The sequence below is a fragment of the Fusarium redolens genome (genome assembly GCF_020744475.1).
Source record: "Fusarium redolens strain MPI-CAGE-AT-0023 chromosome Unknown BKA55scaffold_2, whole genome shotgun sequence".
In the NCBI taxonomy this organism is placed as follows: domain Eukaryota; kingdom Fungi; phylum Ascomycota; class Sordariomycetes; order Hypocreales; family Nectriaceae; genus Fusarium; species Fusarium redolens.
The window spans coordinates 1,933,372-1,947,393 of NW_025763665.1; the positions used below are offsets into that span (position 1 = coordinate 1,933,372).

At 50.2% G+C, this 14,022-nt stretch overlaps 4 protein-coding genes across 4 annotated transcripts; 2 read left to right on the forward strand and 2 right to left on the reverse strand.

Annotated features, from left to right (window-relative positions):
* Positions 1–730: 730 nt before the first annotated feature.
* Positions 731–1,707, forward strand: BKA55DRAFT_554969 (mitochondrial ATPase inhibitor, IATP-domain-containing protein). The gene is made up of 3 exons (XM_046191618.1): positions 731–1,253; positions 1,321–1,452; positions 1,531–1,707. The coding sequence occupies exons 1-3, from the start codon at positions 1,135–1,137 to the stop codon at positions 1,568–1,570; spliced, it is 291 nt and encodes a 96-aa protein (XP_046055078.1). The 5' UTR covers positions 731–1,134; the 3' UTR covers positions 1,571–1,707.
* On the reverse strand, positions 1,708–4,330 carry BKA55DRAFT_554972 (Nsp1-like C-terminal region-domain-containing protein). The gene is made up of 2 exons (XM_046191619.1): positions 2,167–4,330; positions 1,708–2,110 (listed from the first exon to the last, which is right to left on the reverse strand). The coding sequence occupies exons 1-2, from the start codon at positions 4,126–4,128 to the stop codon at positions 1,922–1,924; spliced, it is 2,151 nt and encodes a 716-aa protein (XP_046055079.1). The 5' UTR covers positions 4,129–4,330; the 3' UTR covers positions 1,708–1,921.
* A 3,186-nt stretch (positions 4,331–7,516) lies between these two features.
* Positions 7,517–9,159, reverse strand: BKA55DRAFT_684528 (P-loop containing nucleoside triphosphate hydrolase protein; the record flags this gene model as incomplete). The annotated part of the gene is made up of 3 exons (XM_046198653.1): positions 7,517–7,547; positions 7,611–8,597; positions 8,648–9,159. 3 exons carry the CDS (start codon positions 9,157–9,159, stop codon positions 7,517–7,519), a joined length of 1,530 nt encoding a protein of 509 aa, XP_046055080.1.
* A 2,555-nt stretch (positions 9,160–11,714) lies between these two features.
* BKA55DRAFT_499289 (uncharacterized protein) lies at positions 11,715–13,290 on the forward strand (the record flags this gene model as incomplete). The annotated part of the gene is made up of 3 exons (XM_046186644.1): positions 11,715–12,125; positions 12,183–12,488; positions 12,541–13,290. The coding sequence occupies 3 exons, from the start codon at positions 11,715–11,717 to the stop codon at positions 13,288–13,290; spliced, it is 1,467 nt and encodes a 488-aa protein (XP_046055081.1).
* Positions 13,291–14,022: the final 732 nt, after the last annotated feature.

The window sequence follows — 14,022 nt, forward strand, 5'->3', positions numbered from 1 at the left end:
CAGCCACACAAGTGCCGACACGAGACTTGGGTTGTGGGACAGAAACGGCAATCTCAATGTTGCTAGTTAGGCTCATCATTCTCATATTGGCTCATGAGTGAGATCACACCTCTAACTTGGTTGACTGCCTTACACTGAGCATTCCTTGCCTCGGATGCTTGCATCTGACCAAAGTTTCAGTTCTGTAAATCCACGAAATGCACTTTATTACTCCGATAAAATCTGAGCATCCCATTTCATTGATGATTAGTCTACTAAGTCATAGAACTGTACGAATGACTGCAATGTATATTGGCGGAGCACAACTGCCCGGTTTCTACTTGGTTTGAGCGTATTGTGTTGCTTTGAGTTGACCTAATTCACTGACGTCGTTATCCAATGATGGCATGATACAACTCCCCTCGATTACCCCGACAGTATCCTGGTATCTTTCAAAGTCAGAACGGACTGAACAAGTTGACCGGGAATACTATAGGGTAGTGACTCTTTGTAGAGTAAATAGCATCATATGAGATATCTACGTAGTAGTAGACAGCGTACTCTCGGTGTCGTATCTCCTGAGGTACAGTTATTGTGTATGCAGAATGGAACCTAACAAACCCCCACCTGAAGAGAGCTCTGATGTCATGCAATTGCCTCCGGGGCCAAGCTGTGGTACATGTGATCCGCCATCCATTGTGAAGGTCAAGTATCGAATGCAAGGAAACTCCGAGCTTTATAATAAACTCAACAAATACCGATAAATCAAAGTGCTAGTTCACATAATACAGGGTAGTTATGCCTGACCAGGCACCCTAGAGCCTATCCTGGCCCCTGGCTGTCTCAATTCCGTTGTCTCGTAGGCTGGAAAGGTCATGACCCAGATCCGAGCTTACAGGCGGAGCTGGCCGGGATTTACCGCTAAGCCACCCATGATTGTTAATCTAGTACTTGGTCTTGCTAGCCCACTGTCTGCCAATGCCAGGTAACGGCCTAAGGCGACCATAACAGTCAACCCTTGGCCTAAGCTCGTCGTCAGATCATCTCGGCTCTTCCACCAGCAACCTTCCAACGTCATCGGCTACAAAACAAAGCACATCTCCAATTCTTTGTCACTAGCAAGTCAAGACAAGAAATCCAAACTTCAACGCAAGCATGCTTCGCACAACCTTCCGCCAGACAGCCGTCTTCCGGCCTGTTCGATGCTTCTCTACCACTCCTCGCGTCATGACCGAGGGAGCTACTGGTTCAGTCCGTCCCACTGGTGGTTCTGGGTGAGTTTTCCGCCTGCGGTCCAATTGACATCGCGATAGAAGGATTCTGACATTTTTCACTCTCTAGTGATGCCTTCCAGCGACGGGAGAAGGCTAACGAGGATTATGCTATCCGCCAGCGCGAGAAGGAGAAGCTCATTGAGCTCAAGAAGAAGCTCCAGGAGCAGCAGCAACACCTTGATCGTCTCTCCAAGCACATGTAGGCTACCCCAAGTACCATCCGCGCAGTTGTCAGACGTCTGAGTTGAGCATACATCTAACTTAAATTCTTCTGCAGTGACGAGATCACCCGTGAGCAGGGCGGCGAGAAGAACTAAACAACTCATACCTCGGATTACCGGATACCCCCGGCAAAGACTGCGGGGAGAAATCATCAGCTCTGAGTGAGGTTCAATCCCGCTCGCCAAGATCAATATGGATGTACAGTTATCAATTGAGGGAACTCGACCTGACTTGAAATCGCACTTCGTCCAGTGCTTGTCTTTTTCCATAGTCTAAACTAGTGTACAAGAACAATCACGCATTTGCACTCCCCAACATTGGATTTCCAGATGTCGCCCGTATCCTTGTTACTCTCTACTGCACGTCTTCTCTCCGTATTCATATCTGAAACGGAATTGCCTGAATTCCTTGCCTTAAACTCCAAGCCAATAATTGTAGCCCCCTCTTCATCGTCGACCCATGTATGAGCGATAGAAGCTCTCTGCCGCATCATTATCAGAACCAGCATAATGACTTCCTAGGTTGCTGCTGGATTTCTGAGCAGCCGCAACCTTGGCTTGCAGCGACGAGGCATTAGCATCAATCCACTGCAATTGTGTGAGGTGACCGTTCAGGACCCGAACGATCTGGCTCAGCTGTGTACTGGGTTAGCAAAACTTATCCAGGGGAATAAAAATGGAATGTAACTTACAGGGTCCTCAGGCTTAGCACCCTTGTTCAATGTCCCTGAGATGTCATTGATTTCCTTGACCATCTTGGAGAGATCGCGTGACTTTTCGTCCAATTGTTGCGTCAGCTTCTCTGCAAGCTTGTATGTACGTTCTCGTTCCTGGTCAGGGCCAGCTAACTGCTCGCCAGGACCAAGTTGCTTAGCAAACATATCCTGAACCTCAGACTCGTATCGGTCCAACCAAGCCTCGAGCTCATCTTGCTGGCTTTCTACAGCAGCAAGCTGTCGCTCGATTTCATGGCTGGCTCGTTCAGCCTCGAATGTATCCAAGTACAACTTCTGGATCTTCTCGCCGTTATCCACAAGGCTTCTGTCCCAGGTCGACACAGTGGTGGCTTGCTCCTTAAATTCCTTTTGGTACTTAGAGAGGTCGGATGCCCAACGTGTAACAATATCCTCCATGGTTTTGTTCTTGAGTCGCGCCATCTGGGATGTCGGGCCAGTCGTGGAAGCGCCTAGGGCTCCAGGAGTAGCACTGGAAGCCGCAGACTTAGCTGCATCCTTGCTGGTGTCTGTGGTTGGTTTCGCGCCGAACAGGCTGCTGGCAGCAGCAGGAGTTGAGCCAACCGAAGGGGCAGTAGTAGTTGTTGCACCAGTTGTTGCAGTCATGGCAGCCGCGGAACCAGTCGGTTGGCTTGTTCCGGGTGCTCCGAACAGACCACCGGCCGGCGTTGAAGTAGAGGATTCGGTAGATGGCTTGGGAGCGCCGCCAAAAAGACTGCCAGCGCTTGTTACAGTTGCGGCCGGAGCCGCTGTAGAAGTTGTATTTGTTGCAGGTTTGGCACCGAACAACCCTCCAGCTGTCGTTGTAGCAGAAGCTCCAGAGGCAGCAGAACTTGTTGCGCCGCCGCCGAAGAGGCCACTAGCCGGCGTCGAGCCTGGAGTTGTAGTCGCTGGGGCTGCAGGTTTGGCACCGAACAAAGAGGCTGCAGAGTTAGAAGGGGCCGTGCTTCCGGCTTGCGAAGCGGCAGCAGGCGGAGCCCCTTCAGTCTTTGCACCGAATAGGCCCCCGGCCGCGGGAGTAGAGGCTGGCGCCGGCTTCGCTCCAAAAAGACCTCCGGAGGGAGCGCTGCTTCCGGACTGCGCACCCCCGAAGAGGCCGCTAGATGATGCAGCTGCTGTCGTGCTGGGTTGGGCAGACGGAGCCGACGTGGTCGCAGGTTTCGCCCCGCCGAATAGGCTTGAGGTTCCAGTAGATGCTTGCGCACCTGTGTTGCCGAATAATCCACCAGCAGGCTTCGAAGAGTCAACGGGTGGTGCCCCAGCTGGAGTTGTAGATGGCAAAGCGAAAGTTGGTTTAGCAGGAGTTGCAGCTCCAGAGGCAGCGTTTCCGAAAAGGTTTGTGGGTGCAGAAGAAGGGGTAGCTGTCGCAGTCTGGTTGGCATTATTCTGGCCGAACAGACCAGCGCCACTACTAGCAGGAGCAGAAGAGCCACCACCGCCGAAGAGGCCAGTGGCTGGCTTGCTTGCATTATTCCCATTGTTTCCAAAAAGTCCTGCAGACGCAGGGGCCGTTGAATTGCTGGTACCACTACCAAACAACCCACCGCTGGAAGGTGCTGAAGTAGCCGCTGGGGTGGTGGATGAGGCACCTCCAAAAAGACCACCCGTCGCAGGAGTTGTAGAACCACCAGCGCCGAACATACCACCAGAAGAGGGAGTGGTAGAAGTGTTGGTTGTGTTTGCGCCGCCGCCGAAGAGATTGCTGGCAGGCTTCTGCGCCGAGGCACCGCTTTGTTGACCAAACATATTGGTTGCGCTGCTGGTCGGTGTTGTGGTGTTACTGGCAGAACCACCAATCGAGCCGAAAGAGAAGCTAGGAGTTCCTGTAGCAGCTCCAAAAAGACCCCCCGAAGCTGGCGCAGTCGACGTCGTGTTGTTGGGCGCGCTGGAAGAGGTTGCTTTTCCGAAGCTGAACGACATCTTGGGGGTTGACGACCGAGATCAGCTTGCTCGAATCGGGGAAATTATCGGTCGCGGAGTATTTGATCCAGCTTGAAGAAGTATCAACACTTCGGAGACGAAGGTTCCCGGTAGTCGAAAGCAAGATCTGGGATGATGACTATGTAAGTCGAAATGGGAAGATTATGGTCGTTGATGGCAACGGATGTGTTGAAGGCTGGTCGGCATAGCATTTGGGAGCTTTTTTTGTGGAGACGCGTCTTGAGGTGAGCATTTACCGTTAGCTGCACCGTGTCCGTGCTAGGCTATTTCGGTACCCGTTTCATTTTGCTCCAACTTCACGTTATAAACGGTGCTTGTTGAGTTATGTCGTAAGGATCTCGATCAAGACAAATATCAAGATTCATCATGCGTGAATTAAAACGCGAAGCATTAGAACATGAAACCCACAGACGCAAGTTATGTGCGGTGTGTCATTATAATAATTTAACGAAACTCCTTAGTGATCATTGACTTGGCTTAAATGTTTGAGTGCAAACACATTGAGTATATTGGTAATATTTTGAATCGAGAACGCACTAATTGTAAAATAGAACTATAGAAAGGAGAATGTAAGATGCCGGCATATTGTCTAAATGAGACGATACTATGGTTTATAATGCCAAAGAATATGCTGAAAATAGTAAGCATTGTGCTTCAGTTCTAGATAAAGTGCAGATCTTGTGCCAAAGGTTGATGATGAACTGGAAATGATCATCTCAATTTTCTTTACTACGGACTATACGGATATCCCAAATTCGTCAAACAATAGGTACCTTAGGTAGCATTGAAAGTTTACAAACCTCGAGAATTACTTATTGCATCGTTCCTTTCAAGTTCCATGTAGTCTCACTATCATACTAATGCAGCAATATGCCAAGTATCATGTCGTAAATCGAACCCTCCGACCCAAATACGGTGAATATGCCGTGTTCTAGACTAAGCTGATGCAGGGATAACTCAAAGCCAAGGATCACGAATGGATGGATGGTATGGGATGGGATGGGATGAGCAAGAGCCGCGCAACTGAGTTAAAGAAAAGAGGTAAGTGTTGGTAGCCCCACGTGATACTTGCCCACCTGAGCTCTAGGTAGATCTCACGAACTGATGGACGGGAACGACCTCTTTTCTTGATTTCTTCGTACCGATCATAGTCTAATCAAGCTCCTTACTCTATTGTTAGCCTCAGAGTCATTTTGTGCGCCAACCCTCCTGAAACGGCAGCCGTATTACACTTACCGCCTCACCTCACCAGGCTCCGCCAATACCGCGTTATAGCCATTAAGCCTGCTCAGCTGTTAGCCCTGTGTTCCTCGAACCCCACGTCGACTATCAATACCGCATGTTCTAGATCTCGAAACACCATTTCCATCCAACTCCCGTCATCATGACAGACGCCGAGAAGCTTGAGCTTCCCAAGGGTGCTCCCGTTGAGGACCCTGGAGCTCACGAACTTGGTATGATGGCACCCATTTTCGGACAATCGATCCTTGCTGATTGATATGTTGTAGCTGAGGAGTCCGAATCCGACGACCAGTTTACCGATGCTGCATCTGGTGCGGGAAGCCCCAAGATTAGTTCGCCAATTCCCAAGACCCGGGTCGAGAAGGTCGACGATCAGCCATCACACGGCGAGGTTCCGGGAACTGAAGCATACGAGATGCGGGGGCAAGATGCTCAGCCTGATGAGATTGCGATTGCTCCAGAGACGGGCGCATCTCAAAATGCTCCCTCTACTCCCGAAATCAAAGCTCCCACGACCATCGTAGAGGAGGCTCCTGGGGCTAGAAGCCGATCGCATTCAATTCAATATGAGGAGAGGCGCAAAGCAGATGCTTCTCCGGACATTCTCGTGGATTCTGATGGTCAGGTCAAGGAGATTCAAGGCGAGAGCGCACATGTTGACAGCAATTCTGGTACGGGAGTAGCAAAGTCCTAAAATCCAAAAGAACGATCATTGACCACTGAGACTTGTCCGCGTAGATAATTCAACACCGTCACCCGATACTACAGACTCGAAATTACAAGAAGATGGAGCTTCTGAAAACCCCCTTGCCATAGCTGCTTCTTTGCAAGATGCTGACGACGACGATGATGATGACGATACGCAACAAGATAATGATGACGATGACGATGGCAATGCCGACGACGGGTTTGGTGACGACTTTGACGATTTCGAGGAGGGTAATGAAGACGATGACTTTGATGATTTTGAAGATGGATTCCAAGAAGCAGAGACACCAGCGCCTACTGCCACACGGCCTCCGCAGCAATCTACATTACCATTCGTAAGATATACCTATGTTATGCCCCTTACTCTTTGCTCACCATTATGTAGTCCATACCCGATTTTGATGGACTCGATCCAGAAGCAGTCGTATCTGCCTTGGAACCTTTCCTCGCCACTCTATACCCCCAGAAGAACTCGATCTTCCCACATTCCCTCCTCTCTCCAAGGATTCAGTGTTCTTCACAGCAAGGTCCGCATCTCTATGGTCACAGCTGGTAGCGCCACCTCCTCTCGCGCCCCCTGATTGGATCCGCTCTCGCACACGCCGCCTCTTTCTCGTGTCACTCGGTGTTCCCGTCGATCTAGATGAGATCCTCCCAGCCTCTAAGCAGAAGAAGCTCGTCCTTCCCTCTCTAAACGTCCCCTCACTGTCCCCTAGAACGTCTACAGATTCCCGATCTGTCTCTAGGTTACGGCAAGGCGAAGGTAACAATTCTTCCACATCGGTTGATACGCAAGGAAAACCATCAGCCTCGACGAGAAAGCGCCGCGGGCCTCCACCACAACCTGAGCTGGACCTCGTGGCGGCTCGTCATTTGTGCCAAACAACAGACGAAGCACTTGATGGTATGACTGACGAGGAATTAAAAGCCCATGTAGCCAAATTGGAAGGTTTGCAGGAAGCGGCCAAGGAAGCATTGGAATATTGGAAGAAAAGAACGGACGAAAAGATTGGCGATCGAGAAGCGTTCGAAGGTGTCATAGAAAATTTGGTCAAGCACGCGCGGAAAACACGCAAATAGATATTACATATACTCCTTGGAGGTTTAGTTATGTAATCTCTTCATTTCGTGCTATGAGCGTTTGGTTAAAACTTTTGGGTCTCCCTGTGAGGTTGGTGTAACCTCGATGCATTTACAGCATAACTACATTTCTCATCTGCTCCCCTTATTCTTCCGTCCCCATGCTATCTTGTAAAAGACCACCAAACACCAGGCCCCCTCCAGCGCCATCCGTCTACTCAAAATGCCTTCTGGGGCTTTGCCTCTGAAATTGGGCATTCTTGAGCTCGTCGTGTTATGTAGCCGGGAAATCATGCGAAAAAGCTGCTTAAGTCGTTCGTTGATTTAGGTGGATAGTCTAAGCAGTGCTGGGCTCGAGGGTCACACCACTGTGGAAGAGGTCAGTCGAATTGTTCTGTAACAGGGAGGAACTCATGTATATGGGAACTTACGCAGCAATGGTAGCCCAACCAATAAGACGCCAATGCTTCTCAATACGTCTGCTCAGAGCAACCTTCTCGCCAATGTTGGTACAGGCGGGGCTGGTCAGGACAAGCTTAGCAGCATCGTTCTTGATAGCAGCAACCTTGGCACCAGTAGAGGTAGAACCAATGTTAACCATGATAACCTCGTTCTTAGCGAGCTTAGCAACCTTGGCTTGTTTGCCATCGGCGGTCCTCACACCGAGCAGGCGGCGGAGAAGGTAGAAGTTGACCTCGATCTCGCTGTAGATCTCGGGAAGACGGCCCTTGAGACCCAAGACGAAACCGACAAGACGATCGGCTCGGCACAGAGTAGGGTCGATTCGGGTGCCGACACCAATGAGACCACCGGGAACAGCGTACTTGAGGTCGTTGGCTTCGGAGTTAAGCGAGACGACTCGACTGAAAATGGGAGTGCACTTTAGGGCACCACTATCGTCTCGGGAGACAATACCAGGTCGGATCTCGATCTCATCACCAAGCTTGACGACACCGTGGAGAATAGAGCCACCAGCAACGCCACCCTTGAGTTCATCGATCTCGGAACCAGGCTTGTTGACGTCGAATGATCGAATGACGATCATGTGAGGGTCTATGCTGAAGTCTCTGGGAGGAACGGGAATGGTGTTGACAATGGCCTCGTTGACGGCATCGATGTTGAACTTGAGCTGGGCAGAGATGGGGATGACTGGGGACTTGCCGGCAACAGTTCCTCGGATGAACTTGAGGATGGATTGGTAGTGCTGCTGCGCAGCCTCTTCTCGCATAAGATCAACCTTGTTCTGGAGAATGATAATCTTGTCGAGCTTCATGATCTCAATAGCAGCCAAGTGCTCGGAGGTCTGGGGCTGAGGGCAAGATTCGTTACCGGCGATGAGGAGGAGGGCGGCGTCCATGACGGCGGCGCCTGACAACATGGTGCTCATGAGAATATCGTGACCGGGGCAATCAACGAACCTGTAAACATCAGCCATTATTCCGTACACGAGTTTTGAGTATCATCTTACGAGACGTGTCGCAATAGCCTGTAAGTACCGCCGCAACCATCTCGCTCACAAGGAGGATCAACCTCCTTCTCACTCTTGTAACTGCGGTAGCATCCAGGCCGAGGGCATGCTTGGTTGTCGCACTTGTAGATCTTGGCGTTGGCATAACCCAACTTGATGGTAATGTTTCGGATCAGCTCGTTCTTGAAACGAACAGTCTGGACACCCGAGATAGCCTTGACGACGGTGGACTTTCCGTGGGCTACATGGCCAATGGTGCCAATGTTGATAGTAGCTTGACGGGCAATAATCTCGGGCGTCAGAGGGGTCAGGCTGGCAACATCGAGATCTTTGGGGTCGGTTTGTGGCGGCAGAGGAGGTTTTTGAGCAGCGGGCTCTGCGATAGCTGGGTTGGACTTCTTGAGAGCCGACTTGAGGGGCTTCTCATCGCCAGCCTCGTTGTGGCCGACAGACTCGCCGGAGTCAGATTCGGACTCGATGTCGTCGTATTTGGGGTCGCCGTTGGCAGACATGATGAAGGCGGGGCAGTTCGGACGGTATTTCAGATGTGGTTTTTCGGTCGTAGAGCAGCGGGAGAGCGGTTTCGAGTCAGGAAATCGGTCGGTTGGATCGGAAGAAAATTACGGTCCAAGATTCGAAGGTCTCACGAGTGGTTCTCCAGGTTGCGGGTCGTCGAGGGCCGAGATTTTGCGTATTTCGCCTTGATGATGGCAAAATTCCTCGTGTGCAGCCAGTCGAAATGGCTATGACTCTTACGCTAAGCCTGATGGGGTCTGATAAAGCGATAAGGATTTAATGCCCCTCCTCGGGTGAGCTTCGGCCAAAGTGACAAAAGTGTCCCACCTTCATGAGAAGTCTTATTTAAGATACCAAGGTGGGTTACAACCGTAGATTGACGTCGATGGGTGAGGTCCGTATATTTTCCTTCTCAAACTTTCGTATAATTCTGATAAAAGACGCGCACTATCAACCCTATGAGTTGTTTTGTGTCTGTTGTAGGTCTTGAAGTAAAGCACACCATCATCACAACAATACTATGGTATCAGGACAAGCTAGCAACCTGAGAGACGCCTCATGCACGGCCTCGGAATATCCCTACTAACGCTTACCTTGTCTCAAGTCCTCCTCATTTTCTATCTGATCAGTCGACCTATGTACAGGCTCTTGGTCTGTGACCGTACGTCCTGGAGCTCAAGGAACAAATCTGAAACCAAGCTGTCATCATTGTCATACGCTTCCAACCAATGAGCTGATGATGGATATGATGATGCTAACAATTATTTAGTTAACAATGCGTCTTGACTTAAGAGCAGATGGTATGTTGCAGACAGTTTCTAATTGATCACGTGCCAGGATTCAAGCTTGCAGTATCGATAAGCCGCCGTTAGCATGCCAAGATGAGGGGATACCTGGGATAATGTTGAATGCACCAGCCTCCTTGGGTCATCAGATATTCAAGTCAAGAATGCTCAACTTCTCAAGACGGTGAGGGGGTTCTATGACAGTTGCTGCATAGCAAAAATCTCTCAACAGTTACTTGCATATGACATGGGGCTTGATGCTATCTTTATCAACTTGTGTATCCCGAACTATCACTGACTTTCCTAGAAAGCCTTGTCATGTAACCTTGAATGGAGATATATCTTGTTGCGTTCATGGTGTCTCACTGTTACAGCACAGCCATGAGCGACCATGACTGCATTGCTGCATCTTGGACAATTTTCCGTATACCGTGTGCAACCAACTGCTAGCTCAACCAATGTCTTGGAGTTGAAAAGTCACTCATTCGGCTGCCAAGATGGATAAAGACCTGGCAAAAAAGTAAGTGCACAGGAAAATGCATGCATTTGCTTGAAATAAAGCTTCGATGGACCGAGTCAACCTGGCAGATGCTTAATGCAACATCCTTGGTGGGCCACCCCAAGCTCGAGCATGGATCTCAGCACATCGAAACAAAACTCGTTTGTTGCCGCCGAAGCCTGCAGGTGGCTGGATGGCCATCTGGCTCATCACCGCTCTCGATGTGCTGATTGGTCATATAGAGGTGAAGATTTGAACCGCCTGCAGGAAGCAGCCTATCAGGCCGGCAGATCAACGTCCAGGGTCCAAAGAGCGGCTGTCTGGCCCAGCCAATAGGACAACAAGGATGCCCTATATCCAAGATCCACGCTTCAACTCCATGTCCTTTAACCGCCGGGCAACTTCTGCTATCCAGTGATATTGCTCAGCATGGGCAATCGACATGAGGGACCTGCCCGGGCACCATGCAGAAGATGTCCCGGACAATTCCAGCCGGATATGGTTGTTTCAATGGAACAATTGCCTTGTTCGTGCCTCGAGGGCCATGGGAGGTCCGGATACCCTGTCCGCACAATACAGTACCGCTTCACATAACACCGCAGCTTTCCCAAATCTCTCCTGTGATCCCCTCTCTTGTCTAACTTGACTTGTCCGCTCGCGGTCCTATATTCTCTGAGACTACTCAGAGTTCATACTTATCTTAGTGTCACGAACCTCAGCAGCAGGGGCAACAGAGAATTCCCAAGCGCTTACTCGCCTGTGACCAAACCAGGCCAGCGGAGTTTGACCTACCATCTCTACAATCACTTGGGCGTCTAAATCCAAACCGAGTCACTTAACGGCGGTTGGCATCTGCCTATCACAAGTCTTGCTGATATCCGCCCTTCATTCTGGTAAGGCCATTTTCCGTTACTATTCTCGGCACACCCCCTCTCTCTCCTGTCCTGTCCCGTTGCTGGCGTTTTCATCGTGTCGAATGAGCGTCCTGGTTCCCTATGTTGCCGCCAACCTCAAAACTCGTCCTTTCCCCCTCGAGTCCGCCTGGCCGGACCTCTCTCTCAATCCTTTGATAGCTGGTCTCTCTGTTCTTTTGCAATTTGCTCTGTTCTATTACGGTTGTGAGCTTGGACTGCGTTGAAGCTCTTATACCTCCACTTGCACATCTTGCTGTTGATATCTTTCTTCTCTCTCGCATTTACCTGTTATAAACATGGCTGGCCCAGGTTCGTCTCTGAGGGAGGAAACTAACTACCATCAATAATTCATAATGCTGACTGACAATTCTCTAGAAGATAAGAGGCGGCCTGCCGCACTCAACCTCGCTTCAGCACGACCTGGTACCTCGGAATCATCATCGTCAGACGGCTCTCTAAAGCCTCGAACTCCTCGATTTGCCGAGGCAACTTCAGTTCACTCACCAGTTGAGGCTCGGTCCCCCTTTGCCGACCCCGAGAAGTCGCACATTGCTCAACCTCAACCCGCTGACGTTGGGTTTGGCTACATCGGCCAGCGAGAATCCATACCCGTACCAATGACTCCCAAGACACCACTCAAGAGTGCCATGAAGGTGCCAGGCACGCCTGCTCATCTCAAGAACCCCTTGAGTCCAACGTTTCGAGAGGAAGATATTCTGGAGAAGCGCGAGGCGTCAACTGACAAGGAGCAAGCGCGCGATGTGGTATGTGAACTCATCATATCAACTCACTCTGCGAACATCTCACTGACACATTGACAGAAAATCAAGGCCCGAGTCCGCTTGGCCAAGTTTGCGCTCCGTGGTGTTAACTTTAGCTGCTCTCTTATCATCCTTGCCATGCTCTCGGCTTCTTTTACAATCTTCAACGCTACCAAGGCTTTGCCTGATCAGAGCAAGATGCCCTCGTGGGCTAAGAACACCAGCGCCTGGCCCCAGAAGCTCGTTCTTGCCATGGCATGCGTCTCTCTGGTCGCTTGTATCGTTGTTTTTATCTCCTACTGTCGTGGTGGTCATCGACGTGCCGAGAAAGTCGGGACCTACTATACCATGTTCGCCATTGGCTGGGTAAGTCACACATCTCTTGAACTTGGCCTGAGCCAGCACTAACTTTACACAGTTCATTCTTGCCTTGATTCTATGGGTTGTCACAGCTGTTATCTTCCAAAACTCAAGAAACAACAGCGGCAACCAGGATATGTGGGGTTGGTCTTGTGTTAACAACCATCGATCTGAAGTCTTTGGTGAGAAAGTCGACTATGCTCTTGTCTGCCGTCTTCAGAACTGGGCCATGATCTGTATCATTATCGAGGTGGTCATCGAGGTCCTCTGTATCCTCCTCTACAGCGTCGTTTTCTACCGCTACTACACAAAGCGACGGCTCTTCAAGTCCATGGATATGCGAGACCGTGCCCGATCCGATCTCTACCTCGCCCAGCTCCGCAGCCAGTCTGCTCCCAACACTCCCGGCTTCGGCCCCAAGTCTCCGGCTCTCAGTGCCTATGCCATGTCTCCTCGTCACCCTCCCGCTGCCTATCGAAACCTGTCCGACATCAGCGAGAACCCTACCACCTTCACGCCGGGTACCCAATTTGCTGAACCCAAGTCTCAATTTGCTCCCCAGGACACTGGCTTTAAGCTCCAGGCTCCTCCTATGAAGGCCCCTTCTGCTACTCCCAAGCTGAACCAATCTGCTTTCACACCTACTGAGACGTCACCTCCTGCCATCCCCACTGTTCAAGTCTCGCAACACGGGCCTGTGAGCACTGATGAGCCCACTTATGAGGCTGTCCCTATCCCTGGTGCCTACGCCGGCCAGGCTGTCAGGAGCCCACCTCCTACACAGACTCACTTTGGCCAGGGCTACTAGATGGTGTTCAGTGTTTTCCAAAACAAAATACCGCAGGTTTGATTAATTTGTTAGTTCTGGCTCAGCGAGCTTCAGCCGCGTTCTTCAGGCGACGGCTTGTTTGAGTTTATATATATCATGGGCGGCGATACCACACACGGCGTTATAAGGGCGGGTCCAAGACTTGACTCGGCTGCACTTTTATCTTTGGCTTTTCTTTTGTTTTACTCTCCTCAAAGATAGGAGGAGTCGTATATAGTGTACTGTAATTTGGGAATGGGCTGTACATCGAGCATGTGCAGAGGATGATGAAGACGATGGAATAACGAGCTACATACAATACTTTCGTTCACGAGGGCCTTGCAGGCCATCGGATTAGGTGCTTTATTCAACCGTCACATTGATATCTAATTTATCGAACGGCGTGACCCTTTAAAGAGTCGAGCATTCCTAACATCGGTTAACGCTATACAGAGACACCTATTACTCAAAGAGTGGATGGATAGGTAGTAATTATGGGCGGCGAAATGTTAATATGGGATCGCAATTCAAATCATGTTGGGCGACAACAGTCAAATATCTCATGCCAAGTCACCTCGACACCATTGCATTCACACAAAAATTGGTACAAATTTTGAAATAGAAAAAGAAAAGCATTCATCATGATAACGACACCCTAAATAACAGAGACAAAAAGCAGGTTTGAAAAACCGTTGCATTACTTTTGGTAGCCCCCGATGCACCCTCCCAAAG

What these genes read in the sequence shown, in the direction of transcription:
- BKA55DRAFT_554972 (XM_046191619.1), bottom strand. Translation starts at nt 4,128, where the DNA reads ATGTCGTTCAGCTTCGGAAAAGCAACCTCTTCCAGCGCGCCCAACAAC. An exon ending in GTGCTAAGCCTGAGGACCCT is followed by an intron (nt 2,111 to 2,166) that starts GTAAGTTACATT and finishes CCCAGTACACAG; the next exon opens with CTGAGCCAGATCGTTCGGGT.
- BKA55DRAFT_554969 (XM_046191618.1), top strand. Translation starts at nt 1,135, where the DNA reads ATGCTTCGCACAACCTTCCGCCAGACAGCCGTCTTCCGGCCTGTTCGA. An exon ending in CGTCCCACTGGTGGTTCTGG is followed by an intron (nt 1,254 to 1,320) that starts GTGAGTTTTCCG and finishes TTCACTCTCTAG; the next exon opens with TGATGCCTTCCAGCGACGGG. An exon ending in GATCGTCTCTCCAAGCACAT is followed by an intron (nt 1,453 to 1,530) that starts GTAGGCTACCCC and finishes ATTCTTCTGCAG; the next exon opens with TGACGAGATCACCCGTGAGC.